This window comes from Schistocerca americana, chromosome 4 (assembly GCF_021461395.2).
Source record: "Schistocerca americana isolate TAMUIC-IGC-003095 chromosome 4, iqSchAmer2.1, whole genome shotgun sequence".
NCBI lineage: Eukaryota > Metazoa > Arthropoda > Insecta > Orthoptera > Acrididae > Schistocerca > Schistocerca americana.
The window spans coordinates 831826952-831842905 of record NC_060122.1 but is presented as its reverse complement, the minus strand read 5'-3'; the positions used below and the strand labels follow the sequence as shown (position 1 = coordinate 831842905).

The 15954-nt window shown below is 45.6% G+C and overlaps 1 protein-coding gene across 1 annotated transcript in view; it reads left to right on the top strand.

The window, feature by feature from the left end:
• The window catches only part of LOC124613838 (LIM homeobox transcription factor 1-beta-like), a 123939-nt gene that overhangs the window by 60344 nt on the left and 47641 nt on the right, over nucleotides 1–15954 (top strand). The window contains exons 2-3 of the mRNA XM_047142561.1: nucleotides 4016–4187; nucleotides 13965–14185. Coding sequence (XP_046998517.1) covers nucleotides 4016–4187; nucleotides 13965–14185 — 393 coding nt within the window. The remainder of the gene's footprint in view (nucleotides 1–4015; nucleotides 4188–13964; nucleotides 14186–15954) is intronic.

Here is a 15954-nt window from a genome sequence, read left to right as displayed (position 1 = left end):
TTCCTACCTAAGTGCTACAAACTTTTGTGAGTCTAGGTGTTCATTAGTGTGCAATAATGCTAGCAATGCCACACATCTGGTAGTTTTATAGAAGAAAATTCAGCGGTAACTAGTTTAAAAGCAAAGCATACCATACTATTGAGGGGAATAAATATATATATATATATATATATATATATATATATATATGCGTCTCTCATATATATATATATATATATATATATATATATATATATATGAGAGACGCATATTGTTGCATTTCTTTCTCTTCTTGAGCACTCCTGATCTTTCTTCCGTCGTTGGTGAAGTGTAATACTTTTTTCAAACTTTTGATTACCTGTTTCGACTTGGCTCATGTATCTGCTTTACATCTGAGACTGCACTTTGCAGCATTAGCTTTAGATCTGAAGATTTCTTTACGAGGTCGAAACAGGTAATCAAACTGAAAAAATGCAGTGGGTGCCTTAGTATTTTTCGCTATATTTGTCTGTCCGCTTTCTACGATTATCCTTTTTAGAGATGTACGTTACTACACAGGTGAACTACCTAATATGGCATCCATGATCAAAATATTTACAGCCTTGGAGAATTTCAAACAACACATCATCATTCCTCAGTACGTCAGATCCCACTTCCTTGCAGGTTTAACCTTCATAACAATTTCAGCCTACTTCTAAATTATTGTCTGAATCTATATCTGTTCATGGCTAACCGTTACAATCGAATAAGGTTATGTAAGGATGCTCAGTAGCCGATAGGTTATCGTTTGAAGCATTTCTGCTCTTGTATTGGTGTTGGAAGAGAAGTACTGATTTAATAACGCCAAGACAAGATTGAATTTTGATGATTCTCCGATATTTTTCATCAGTACAATAAGTAATCTTCATATTTTCAAGAATATTTATTCTTCACTTTCTATTACATACTCATTCTAGTAACTACCAAATCACGCAACATTAATGGGTTAACGAAACTAAGGGGTAGGGAGAAGAGGGACTGTAACAGTATAGCATTGTGGAATTTCTGCATTGTTCCCTACGCCCATTTCTTGAGTGTGGAAATGACATGAAATTGTCATTAGCATCCAGATTTTAATGACAAGTTATTTTTTTCCTGAACTTGAGGGTGACCTTACAACAAATTATTCACGGAGACGGGTATTGTAGTGTAGAAAAACGTATTTTTATTGTGCATGTAGAGTTTGATTGCCATTGATGACAATGTACCACACGAAGGGGCTTTATAATTCACGTATCAGATGATCTGAAATTGGCAACATAACTTTGCTGAAACTAGTAATCACTTCTTTCAATAAAGAAGCAGAGTCGATTTGGATTAATTCGAATGCCTCGGGATGGGTCGGAAGACTTACGTAGTTTGAATCTTATACGGTAGACAATAGATACCAGCCATCTGGGGAGGTGAACATCGAGAAACCAGGGTGTACGTGGAATAATGGGCTGAACATGGGTATTATAACTTCCCCTGAAGAACTGAGACACGTTCCAGTCCTCTTGCCATTGTTGAAAGACGTTGTGCGGCCAGACGCACAATTCAAAAGACGAAAGTTTGAGTTCGATTACACTTCCGGATTTTGTGGTTTCTACAGCAAGAATATTATCCTTGTCAGAAGACGTATGAAGAAGAAAATCGAGAATCAGTTAGGCGACGGTCCGTTTGGCTTTAGAAAAGGTAAAGAAAGGCACGAGAAAGGCACTTCTGACGTTGCAGTTGGCAATAGAAGCAAGACTGAAGAAAAATCAAGACACCTTCAAGGATACGTCGACCTGTAAAAAGCGTTCGACAGTGTCAAATGGTGCAAGATGTTGGAAAGTCTGAGAAAAATGAGGGTAAGGTATAGCCAAAGACAGGTAATGTACAATATGTACAAGAAGCAAGAGGCAACAAAAAGAGTGGAAGACTGACAAAGAAGGGCTCGTATTGATAAAGGTCTGAGAGAGTGACGTAACCTTTTGCCCCTGCTGCTCAATCCACACATAGAAGAAGCAAAGACGGAAATAAAAGACAGGTTCAGGAGCGGAATTAAAATTGAGGGTGAAAGGATGTCTATGATGAGATTCGCTGATGAGACTGCTATCCCCAGTGAAAGTGAAGAAGTATGGCTCAGTTGAATGGAATGAACAGTCTAATGAGTGCAGAATATGGAGTGAGAGTATGTTGAAGAAAGAGGAAGGTGATGAGAAGTGGCAGAAATCAGAACAGCGAGAAACTTAACACCAGAATTGAGAATCACGAAGTAGATGAAGTCAGTGAATTCTACTACCTAGGCAGCAAAATAACCAATGATCAAACATTGGCCTTAATCTGAGGAAAAAATTTCTGAGAAGGTACGTTTGGAGCACAACATTGTGTGGTAGTGAAGCATGGACTTTGGCAAAACTGGAACAGGAGAGAATCGAAACATTTGAGGTGTGGTGCTACATAAGAATGTTGGAAATTAGGACAGACAAGGTAAGAAACGAGGAGGTTCTTAGCGCAATCCACGAGGAAAGGACTATATGGAAACACTGGGACAGGATGGTAGGATATCTATTAAGACGTCATGATGCTAGGAGATGAAGAGGTTGGCACAGGGCAGAAATTCATGGCGGGCCGTATCAGACCAGTAAGAAGAATGATGACCTCTTCTTTATAACCGATGCCGTAATGAAATTTAACTCACAGGTATTCCACTGTATTCACGGCCAAATGATTCCAAAAACGTGGTTGGTGGTTTTAGAATTCCACTCCTTGCACCTTAGAGACTGTAAGGTCAACATAGACTACAACTGTATAGAATGAGGACCATGGAAACCGAAGATAGGTTACGTATTTTAGTGCTGCTAGTATAACTACACCTTTCGCAGAAAAAAAACGAAATTCTCTTTTTTAGATTTGCTTCTGTGGAGAGAGAAAGGCACATCCAATGTGTTCTTCTTTTAATCTGGAGTCATCGGTAAAGTTTAGAGTCGTTCGGGTTATTCTTTCACTGTGTTGCTTTTAGTGTATAGATGGCACTAGTCTAGCTGGTGAGCTAGGAGGTGAATTTGTTATAGTCTGACCCACGAACAATGGCGGTTCGCAGAGCTCGAGACGTGGACAGCGATTGCATCGTTACCGGGTCCAAGCGACGGTAGCGGTAAGTGTATACATGTGCTCTGTGCTGAAAGAAAGCGCGTATACTCTAAATTATGTCTGTCGCTTGCTCGGGGAGAATTTGTCACTTACCATCACCAGTGACAGATCACAACAAATGGAACAGACATTCGCTATATGAAACTTCCTGGCACATTAAAACTGTGTGCCGAACCGAGACTCGAACTCGGGACCTTTGCCTTTCGCGGGCAAGTGCTCTACCATCTGAGCTACCCAAGCAGGACTCACGCCCCGTCCTCACAGCTTTACTTCCGCCAGTACCTCGGTCTCCTACTTTCCAAACTTCACAGGAGCTCTCCTGCGAACCTTGCAGAACTAGCACTCCTGGAAGAAAGTGCTAGTTCTGCAAGTTTTGCAGGAGAGCTTCTGTGAAGTTTGGAAAGTAGGAGACCGAGGTACTGGCGGAAGTAAGGCTGTGAGGACAGAGCGTGAGTCGTGCTTGGGTAGCTCAGTTGGTAGAGCACTTGCCCGCGAAAGGCAAAGGTCCCGAGTTCGAGTCTCGGTCCGGCACACAGTTTTAATCTGCCAGAAAGTTTCGTATCAGTGCACACTCCGCTGCAGAGTGAAAATCTCATTCAGTACATAGCTCGTTACAATCGCGTTTAATGCTCGCACTGCGTAAGACATTCAAAGCCCAGAGCTGAGAACTCTTACAAAACGCTCGTCGGTTGCCGCAGAAAGCGTGACGTAGATTGGCAGAACGAGCCCGAACTCGACCGCCATCGTTCGTGACTGCGACTATAGTCGGTGGTGCTGGCGCTGACCCCCGCTCCACGAGCCCGGCAGGCAGGTGTGCGGACGCTGGTGAGGGAGGGCGGGCAAGCACAGAGGTCTGACGCGCTGCGCTGTGCTGTGGCAGGGGCGGAGGTGTGCGAGGGCTGCGGCCGCGAGATCCACGACCGCTTCGTGATGCGCGTGTCGGGTGCGTCTTGGCACGAGCACTGCCTCGCCTGCTGCGACTGCGGCGCGCTGCTCTCCGGCTCCTGCTACCTGCGCGCCGGCAGCCTCTACTGCAAGCACGACTACGACAGGTAAGGGGGCCAGTCTGCCCGTGCAAAGTATACAGCGGGCTGCCCAAAAAAAAGTAAAACTAGCAAAAATTATGTTTTAAAATAAGTGAATTTTATCCATAGTGAATGCTCCTCAACTCCGTGACATTTACTTCGCAAGATGTAGAAAAATTTCCGCTATCAGTGACAATAAAAGATTATTTATTCGTCACACAACAGGTTTCGGGCTTGTGCCCATCCACAGGTGTTTATACGTTCATGTACATGTTTATCTTGCTGAAGACCGCTGTATGAATGCAAAGAAAACTACACTACTGGCCATTAAAATTGCTACACCACGAAGATGACGTGCTACAGACATGAAATTTTACCGACAGGAAGAAGATGCTGTAATATGCAAATGATTAGCTTTTCAGAGCATTTACACAATGTTGGCGTCGGTGGCAACACCTACAACGTGCTAACATGAGGAAAGTTTCCAATAGAGAAACAGCAGCTGACCGGCGTTGCCTGTTGAAACGTTGTTGGGATGCCTCGTGTAAGGAGGAGAAATGCGTACCAACACACTTCTGATAAAGGTCGAATTGTAGCCTATCGCGATTGCGGTTTATCGTATCGCGACATTGCTGCTCGCGTTGGTCGAGATCCAATGACTGTTAGCAGAATATGGAATCGGTGGGTTCAGGAGGGTAATACGGAACGCCGTGCTGGATCCCAATGGCCTTGTATCACTAGCAGTCGAGATGATAGGCATCTCATCCGCATGGCTGTAACGGATCGTACAGCCACGTCTCGATCCCTGAGTCAACAGATGGGGACGTTTGCAAGACAGCAACCATCTGCACCAACAGTTCGACGACGTTTGCAGCAGGATGGACTATCAGCTCGGAGACCGTGGCTGCAGTTACCCTTAACGCTGCATCACAGACAGGAGCGCCTGTGATGGTGTACTCAACGACGAACCTGGGTGCACGAATGGCAAAACGTCATTTTTTTGGATGAATCCAGGTTCTGTTTACAGCATCATGATGGTCGCATCCGTGTTTGGCGACATCGTGGTGAACGCGCATTGGAAGCGTATATTCGTCATCGCCATACCGGTGTATCACCCGGCGTCATGGTATGGGTTGCCATTGGTTACACGTCTCGGTCACCTTGTAAGTAGGCTGTTTAGGTTTTTTTTATTGGTAACGCCACCTCTGTATGAAAATCACTGGCTGTGCTGTGTGCAGTCTGTGGCTGCTTTGCATTGTTGTAATACTCGCCATTGTAGTGTTGGGCAGCGGCAGCTGGATGTGAACAGCGCGTAGCGTTGCGCAGTTGGAGGTGAGCCGCCAGCAGTGGTGGATGTGGGGAGAGAGATGGCGTTACCAATAAAAAAACCTAAACAGCCTACTTACAACCTCCTGTTCGCATTGACGGCACTTTGAACAGTGGATGTTACATTTCATATGTGTTACGACCCGTGGCTCTACCCTTCGTTCGATCCCTGCGAAACCCTACATTTCAGCAAGATAATGCACGACCGCATGTTGCAGGTCCTGTACGGGCCTTTCTGAATACAGAAAATGTTCGACTGCTGCCCTGGCCAGCACATTCTCCAGATCTCTCACCAACTGAAAACGTCTGGTCAGTGGTGGCGGAGCAACTGGCTCGTCACAATACGCCAGTCACTACTCCTGATGAACTGTGGTATCGTGTTGAAGCTGCATGGGCAGCTGTACCTGTACACGCCATCCAAGCTCTGACTCAATGCCCAGGCGTATCAAGGACGTTATTACAGCCAGAGGTGGTTTTTCTGGGTACTGATTTCTCAGGATCTATGCACCCAAATTACGTGAAAATGTAATCACATGTCAGTTCTAGTATAATATATCTTTCCAATGAATACCCGTTTATCATCTGTATTTTTCCTTGGTGCAGCAATTTTAATGGCCAGTAGTGTATTTGCTGCTGACATTTTTGACAAATGTGCAACTGAGTGGAAAAACTGTCACCGCAGCATAATTATAATAAGGATCATCCTTATGTAAGTATAGATATATTTTCGACAAATACCGCCCGGTCACTTACAACTGTTCCACTTGTATCTGTTTAGTCACCACAAAATAATTTTCTTTGCAGTCAAACAGTGATATGCAGCAAAATAAAAATGACCGTGAATGTATAAACCCCTAGGGATGGACACAATCCCAAAACCGGTTGTGTGACGAATAAGTAATCTTTTATGGTGACTAGTAGCGGAAATTTTTCTGTGTTTCAAAAGCATGCCATATTTTACTTTATAACATCTTTTACGTATATAAAGAAAATTTATTACGAAAAAACTATTTTTAAAACCTTATATTTACCGAGCTTGAAATGGATACATGAGGTTGTCTCCTTACCCAAAATCTCACCCCTGGTAAAAAATAATCAGAATAATGTATAAAACGCATTTTTGACCATCAACGCCTTTTAGTTTAAACCTAATATCGACCAGTTTCAATCTTGGACCATTTTCATGGATAAGAGTTAAAATTTGACATCACTTAAATAATCTGTACAGCGTGTCATGAATATCAATATACGACGCAGGACTTCTAGAAGCAAACATACTAATAATAACTGTATAACATCTTCACTTGTTATTAACATGTTTACTTATACACTGAAGAGGCAAAGGAATTGGTACACCTGCCTAATATCGTGTAGGGCCCCCGAGTGCCGCAACACGACGTGGCATGGACTCGACTAATGTCTGAAGTAGTGCTGGAGGGAACTGACACCATGAATCCTGCATGACTGTCCACAAATCCGTTGCAAGGCAGTCCAGACATGGTCAATAATGTTCATATCCGGGGACTTTGGTGGCCAGCGGAAGTGCTTCATCTCAGAACAGTGTTTCTGGAGCCACTCTGTAGTAATGCTGGACGTGTGGGGTGTCTCATTGTCCTGCTGGAATAGCCCAAGTCCGTCGGAATGCACAATGGACATGAATGGATGCAGCCTATCAAACTAGATGCTTGCGTGCGCGTCACCTGTCAGAGTCGTATCTAGACGTATCAGGGGCCCACATCACTCCAACTGCACACGCACCACACCATTATGGAGCCTCCGTCAGCTTGAACTTCCCCTCGCTGGCACGCAGGGTCAATGGATACATGAGGTTGTCTCCTTACCCATTTCGCTGAATGGTCGGCACGCTGACATTTGTTGATGGCCCAGCACCGAAATCTGCAGCAATTTGCGGAAGGGTTGCACTTCTGTCACGTTGTACGATTCTCTTCAGCCGTCGTTGCCCCCATGCTTGCAGGATCTTTTTCCGGCCGCAGCGGTGTCGGAAATTTGGTATTTTACAGGATTCCTGATATTGACGGTACACTCGTGAAATGGTCGTACGGGAAAATCCCCACTTCATGGCTACTTCGGAGATGCTGAGTCCCATAGCTCGTGCGCCGACTATAACACCATGTTCAAACTCACTTAAATCTTGATAATTTGCCATTGTAGCAGCAGTAACCGATCTAAAAACTGCACCAGACACTTGTTGTGTAATATAGGCGCTGCCGACTGCAGCGCCGTATTCTGCCTCATCTCTGTGTTAGAATACGCATGCCTTTACCAGTTTCTTTGGCGCTTCAGTCTAAAAGTCCTGTGTGGTATATTGGTATTCGTGACATGATGATGTTTGGTTTTTTTGGGGCGCTCAACTGCGCGCTCATCAGCGTCCGTGCAAAGTCCCAATTTTTACACAGTTCATTTTTTTTCACAATCGAATCCATTCGCTCTCACAAATGACGCTGATGATGAAATGATGAGGACAACACAAACACCCAGTCCCCGGGCAGAGAAAATCCCCAACCCGGCCGGGAATCGAACCCGGGACCCAAAATTCATGACATGCTCTACACATTACTTAAGTAACGAAAAATGTAATGTTGCGGGTTAAACCATTTTAACCGTTCTCCGTGAAGATGGTACATGACTGGAACTGGTCTATATTTGGGTTTAAAAGCGGCTGACGGTCAGACATGCATTTTATGCTTTATTTGACAGCTGTTGATAGTCACCTTCCAAAAACGTCGAATCAAGATAACGCTAAACCAAATTAGGAAAAGCTATTAAATCACAGAACGCATAATGTACTTTGAAAGCAGATATAATACACGGTCGAGTCACTTTAATATGACCACCGCCTATGCTAGACTTCAATGTGCAATAACCATTCACAGACGGCAGGTGGCAGCTGGCAATGGCAGGTACAAAAAATTGTGTCGGATGGTGGGGGGGGGGGGGGAGGGGGGAGGAGGAGGGATGAGGAGGACGGAAATCAGTGCGTCGTTGTAGTAACGCCGAGACGGAGCGATGTATCTGACGTCCAAAAGGGTATGATCACTGCCTTCGAGACAGGGTGGAATCATTTCCAAAACGGCAAACTTTGTAAACTGTTCGTGTGCCAGCGTGGATAAAGCATATCGTGCATGGCAGAATGGTGTTATCCAAAATCGGAGCTGAGGCACCATGGGCCATGACGACAGCAGCAAACATCGACCGCAGAAATCTGTGCGGGCCAACAGTCGTGCAGTGTTGAGCAACTGACTGCCCAGATAGACAAAGGGGCTACCAACAGTGTCCCCTCAACGAGCGCTGATTGAACGTTGCAGCACATCGACCTCGCGGCACGAACACTGCTGACTGCTGTTCATCAGGGAGGAAGGCCAGATTTGTACACCTGTAGAGCAACTGGACGTCCACTGAGTGGACGTCCCCTTTTTAAATGAATCAAGTTTTACGTTCCATCCCATAGATGCCCTTTGGCGTGTACAGCCTTGCAACAAACGTCGGAATGGTCCGAACCATTTTCAAAAAATAGTTCAAATGGCTCTGAACAGTATGGGACTTAACATCTATGGTCATCAGTCCCCTAGAACTTAGAACTACTTAAACCTAACTAACCTAAGGACATCACACAACACCCAGTCATCACGAGGCAGAGAAAATCCCTGACCCCGCCGGGAATCGAACCCGGGAACCCGGGCGCGGGAAGCGAGAACGCTACCACACGACCACGAGCTGCGGACGAACCATTTTTGGACCTGGAAGAGCAGCTGAACGGAATGGACAGTGTCTTGAAAGGAGGATATAAAATGAACATCAACAAAATCAAAACGACGATAATGGAATGTAGTCGAATTAAATCGGGTGATGCTACGGGAATTAGATTAGGAAATGAGACGCTTAAAGTAGTAAATGAGTGTTGCTATTTGGGGAGCAAAATAACTGATAATGGTCGATCGTGTGAGACCCAACTCGCTTTATTTGTTCATGATACCCAGAAAATATTAGATACAGGCTCCCAGGTAGATGTCATTTTCCTTGACTTCCGGAAGGCGTTCGACACAGTTCCGCACTGTCGCCTGATAAACAAAGTAAGAGCCTACGGAATATCAGACCAGCTGTGTGGCTGGATTGAAGAGTTTTTAGCAAACAGAACGCAGCATGTTGTTCTCAATGGAGAGACGTCTACAGACGTTAAAGTAACCTCTGGCGTACCATAGGGGAATGTTATGGGACCATTGCTTTTCACAATATATATAAATGACCTAGTAGATAGTGTCGGAAGTTCCATGTGGCTTTTCGCGGATGATGCTGTAGTATACAGAGTTGTTGCAGCATTAGAAAATTGCAGCAAAATGCAGGAAGATCTGCAACGGATAGGCACTTGGTGCAGGGAGTGGCAACTGACCCTTAACATAGACAAGTGTAATGTATTGCGAATGCAAAGAAAGAAGGATCGTTTATTGTATGATTATATGATAGCGGAACAAACACTGGTAGCAGTTACTTCTGTAAAATATCTGGGAGTATGCGTACGGAACGATTTGAAGTGCAATGATCAGATAAAATTAATTGTTGGTAAGGCGGGTGCCAGGTTGAGATTCGTTGGGAGAGTTCTTAGAAAATGTAGTCCATCAACAAAGAAGGTGGCTTACAAAACACTCGTTCGGCCTATACTTGAGTACTGCTCATCAGTGTGGGATCCGTATCAGGTCGGGTTGACAGAGGAGATAGATCCAAAGGAGAGCGGCGCGTTTCGTCACAGGGTTATTTGGTAACCGTGATAGCGTTACGGAGATGTTTAATAAACTCAAGTGGCAGACTCTGCAAGAGAGGCGCTCTGCATCGCGGTGTAGCTTGCTGTCCAGGTTTCGAGAGGGTGCGTTTCTGGATGAGGTATCGAATATATTGCTTCCCCCTACTTATACCTCCCGAGGAGATCACGAATGTAAAATTAGAGAGATTAGAGCGCGCACGGAGGCTTTCCGGCAGTCGTTCTTCCCGCGAACCATACGCGAGTGGAACAGGAAAGGGATGTAATGACAGTGGCAAGTAAAGTGCCCTCCGCCACACACCGTTGGATGGCTTGCGGAGTATAAATGTAGATGTAGATGTAGATGTGGATGCAGATAGGATATAAAATACAGACTGGCAATGGCAAGGAAAGCGTTTCTGAAGAAGAGAAATTTATCGTTTCTGAAAGTATTTGTATGGAGTGTAGCCATGTATGGAAGTCAAACATGGACGATAAATAGTTTGGACAAGAAGAGAATAGAAGCTTTCGAAATGTGGTGCTACAGAAGAATGCTGAAGATTAGATGGGTAGATCAAATAACTAATGAGGAGGTACTGAATAGACTTGGAGAGAAGACTTGACCAGAAGAAGGTATCTGTTGGTAGGGCATATTCTGAGGCATCAAGGGATCACCAGTTTAGTATTGGAGGGTAGCGTGGAGGGTAAAAATCGTAGAGGGAGACCAAGAGATGAATACACTAAACAGATTGAGAAGGATGTAAGTTGCTGTAGGTACTGGTAGATGAAGAACCTTGCACAGGATAGAGTAGCATGGAGAGCTGCATCAAACCAGTCTCTGGACTGAAGAGCACAACAACAACAACATTCATCGTCCCTAATCTCTAGAGTACGCATTACAGATCGCTGTAAAGCGTGCTTATATTCTTCCGCATTCTGTTGGCAGTTTGGCGCCACGCATAATGGTGGGTAATGTTCCCCACATCACATTGTCACAAGACATAGCGTGACACCAAAGAACTCGTTTGCAATCATCCACTCTATCCACTGGCGTCGTTCTTCACATCACCTCATGCGTCGCTTAGTCTTGACTACAGAAACACAGGGTGACAGTTATCGAAAAAAACCGTAAATTAGTTACAGACTACGGCGTGCAGACACTTTGTTCAATATGCAAATGTTATTACAGCTATTCGAATTTAGGTTGCGACATGTTAGATATGCCTGCCATTATTGGCTATGATGTGGCGCTGACGAATAGCGAAATTCTATATGACCTACAAAAGTCGCAGAACATCGATGCTGACGATGACCTCCTGAATGGCTGTTTTCAGCTCAGCAATGGTTTTGGGATTATTGTTGTACACCTTGTGTTCAATATAGGCCCCGCGTGTGTTCAGATCCAGAGAATATGGCGGCCAATCGAGGCCCATGCCAGGGGCCTCTGTGTACCCCAGAGGCAGAATGCGGTCGCCAGAGTGGTCCTCCAGGACATCGTACTTCGATGTGGTCGAGCTACGTTTTGCGTGAACCACATCTTGTCGAAATCGGAATCACTTTGGATAATGGGGATGAAATCATTTTCCAAAACCTTCACGTACCGTTCGGTAGTCACCCTGCCACGACGGGATAGCGCACCGATTATTCCGTGACTATCGAACGAACACCACACAGTCATCCGTTGAGGGTGAAGAGACTCGATCACGAAATGCGGATTCTCGGTTCCCCAAATACGCCAATTTTGCTTACTGACGAAACCATCCAAATGAAAGTGGGCTTCGTCGCTAAACCAAACCAAACCTAACCTTACTAATTCCCATCATGTCCCTACACCCGGTCCACTCAGTCATTGTGTTAGCTGGATTGGTGGTGGTGCTTTGGAACTCACAATCGATTCTTTCCACTGATGTCATGCTTTTTTTTTCCAACCATCCTACGCAATGTTCGATATGTCCCTGATCGATTTTTTACTCAGATGCCGTCAAATGACTACTCGACCTTCGAAGTCATATCTCCTTAGCGACCCATTCTGCTGAAGCCGCTTCTTTACTGAAAACACAATACTCATTACCTGTTTTTATACTGTCGGATGTGCCTCTCGTGACACGTAGTGATCAATTCTGCATTACATAGGAGTGTCCGGATACTTCTCATCAAATACACTACTGGCCATTAAAATTGCTACACCAAGAAGAAATGCAGATGATAAACGGGTATTCATTGGAGAAATATATTATACTAGAACTGACATGTGATTATCCTGCTGAAATGTAGGGTTTTGCAGGGATCGAATGAAGGGTAGAAAATGGCTCTGAGCACTATGGGACTTATCTTCTCAGGTCATCAGTCCCCTAGAGCTTAGAACTACTTAAACCTAACTAACCTAAGGACATCACAGGCATCCATGCCCGAGGGAGGATTCGAACCTGCGAACGTAGCGGTCGCACGGTTCCAGACTGTAACGCCTAGAACCGCTCGCCCACTCCGGCCGGCGAATGAAGGTTAGAGCCACGGGTCGTAACGCATATGAAATGTAATGTCCACTGTTCAAAGTGCAGTCATTCCGAACAAGAGGTGGCCGAGACGTGTAAGCAATGGCACCCCATACCATCACGCCTGGTGATACGCCAGTACGGCGATGTCGAATACACGCTTCCAATGTGCGTTCACCGCAATGTCGCCTAAAACGGATGCGACCATCATGATGCTGTAAACAGCACCTGGATTCATCCGAAAAAATGAGGTTTTGCCATTCGTGCACCCAGGTTCGTCGTCGAGTACACCATCGCAGGCGCTCCTGTCTCAACGGTAGCCGCAGCCGTGGTCTCCGAGCTGCAAACGTCGTCGTCGAACTGTTCGTGCAGATGGTTGTTGTCTTGCAAACGTCCTCATTTGTTGTCTCAGGGATCGAGACGTGGCTGCATGATCCGTTACAGCCATACGGATAAGATGCCTGTCATCTCGACTGCTAGTGATACGAGGCAGTTGGGATCCAGCACGGCGTTCCGTATTTCCCTCCTGAACCCACCGATTCCATATTCTGCTAACAGTCATTGGATCTCGACCAGCGCGAGCAGCAATGTCGCGATACGATAAACCGCAATCGCGATAGGCTACAAACAGACCTTTATCAAAGTCCGAAACGTGATGATACGCATTGCTTCTCCTTACACCAGGCATGACAACAACGTTTCAACAGGCAACGCCTGTCCAGTGCTGTTTGTGTATGAGAAATCGGTTAGAAACTTTCCTCATGTCAGCACGTTGTAGGTGTCGCCACCAGCGCCAATCTTGTCTTAATGCTCTGAAGAGCTAGCCATTTGCATATCACAGCGACTTCTTCCTGTCGGTTAAATTTCGCGTCTATAGCACGTCATCTACGTGGTGTAGCAATTTTAATGGCCAGTAGTGTAGGATGTGTACAGTGAACGTGATAGTCTCTAGATATCCCCAGTTGAATTCACGTATCTTCCAGAGTTTTCTGTGGATGCTATACGCGTCCACGTTGCTGGTCAGTGTTTTCTAAAACGATCTACCTACTTCTCATTAAGACATCGTTGAATCTAAGCTTATACACGTTGGAAGACACGCCGGTGGTGAGCAGTTTAGAACGCATCCGCTTTCTCGGTGAGTGTCTGGCTGTGCTGTAGCTAGCTAGGAAGGCAGGTGCCCACGTAGAGCAGGCTGGGACAGGCCAGTGAACGGCTGGGTGCGGCTGCCGGCAGGAAGTTCGGCGCGAAGTGTTCGCGGTGCGGCGAGCGGGTGCTGCCGCACGAGCTGGTGATGCGTGCGCAGGCGCACGTCTTCCACGTGGCGTGCTTCGCGTGCGCCGCCTGCTGCCAGCCGCTGCAGAAGGGCGAGCAGTTCGTGGTGCGCGCCGGCCAGCTCTACTGCCGGCACGACTTCGAGAAGGAGCTCTTCCTCATGCACCAGGCCAGCCCCTCGGGTGAGTCACACGCTAACTGCCTAGCCAAAGTCCTCTCTCAGCAACCCGAGTCCGACGCGGAACAATAGATACTCAAACGTCCCCTTAGAAAAATTTATGAATGATTGTGCTGGTAAATCGCTTACATTATTTGATTTTCAAACAGCTGAGCTGAACTGAACGTACTCAGACATTTCGCTCATTACCTATTCTCATCAACACTAAACTGACACACAATATTTTTAGCGCAACGCAATTTGACTTTCAATAATCCCTACAAAAGAATGGCCCTGACTAACAATAACCTATACTTTTCATGAATCACTTACCTCACAAAAATCTTCGTTACTCGAACTACCGCAATACAGCGAGCGCCAATACTGCCAGCTAAATAAAAGATTCAAACTACTGAAGGCACTAACTACTGATAGGCATAGTTAGCAAATTAGAGATTTTGATAGAGAACAAACATTGTGAAACTTCCTGGCAGATTAAAACTGTGTGCCCGACCGACACTCGAACTCGGGACCTTTGCCTTTCGCGGGCAAGTGCTCTACCAACTGAGCTACCGAAGCACGACTCACGCTCGGTACTCACAGCTTTACTTCTGCCAGTACCTCCTCTCCTACCTTCCAAACTTTACAGAAGCTCTCCTGCGAACCTTGCAGAACTAACACTCCCGGAAGAAAGTAGTTTCATATCAGCGCACACTCCGCTGCAGAGTGAAAATCTCATTCTGGAAACAAACAATGTATTTACCTTAATAACGTTCAAAAGTCATAATATATACAGGGTGTTACAAAAAGGCACGGCCAAACTTTCAGAAAACATTCCTCACACACAAATAAAGAAAAGGTGTTATGTGGACATGTGTCCGGGAACGCTTAATTTCCATGTTAGAGCTCATTTTAGTTTCGTCGATATGTACTGTACCTCCTCGATTCACCGCCATGATTTCATACGGGATACTCTACCTGTGCTGCTAGAGCATGTGCCTATATAAGTACGACGCAACGTGTGGTTCATGCACGGTGGAGCTCCTGTACATTTCAGTCGAAGTGTTCGTACGCTTCTCAACAACAGATTCGGTGACCGATGGATTTTTAGAGGCGGACCAATTCCATGGCCTCCACGCTCTCCTGACCTCAACTCTATTGACTTTCATTTATCGGGTCATTTGAAAGCTCTTTTCTACGCAACCCCGGTACCAAATGTAGTCACTCTTCGTGCTCGTATTGTGGACGGCTGTGATACAATACGCCATTCTCCAGGGCTGCATCAGCGCATCAGGGATTCCATGCGACGGAGGGTGGATGCATGTATCCTCGCTGACGGAGGACATTTTGAACATTTCCTGTAACAAAGTGGTACATTCTGTTGCTGTGTGTTTCCATTCCATGATTAATGTAATTTGAAGAGAAGTAATAAAATGAGCTCTAACATGGAAAGTAAGCGTTTCCGGACACATGTCCACATAACATATTTTCTTTCTTTGTGTGTGAGGAATGTTTCCTGAAAGTTTGGCCGTACTTTTTGTAACACCCTGTATATCAGTTCATGACATCCAGTCTTACAAATTTACTGTCTCTGATGGACACACGTCCAGATCATCCGCTCTCAAAACTCCGCCATCTCTCTCCCCACATCCACCACTGCTGGCGGCTCACCTCCAACTGCGCAACGCTACGCGCTGTTAACACCCAGCTGCCCAACACTACAATAGCAAATTCCGACAATGCAAACCAGCCACAGACTGCACACAGCACAGTCAGTGATTTTCATATAGAGCG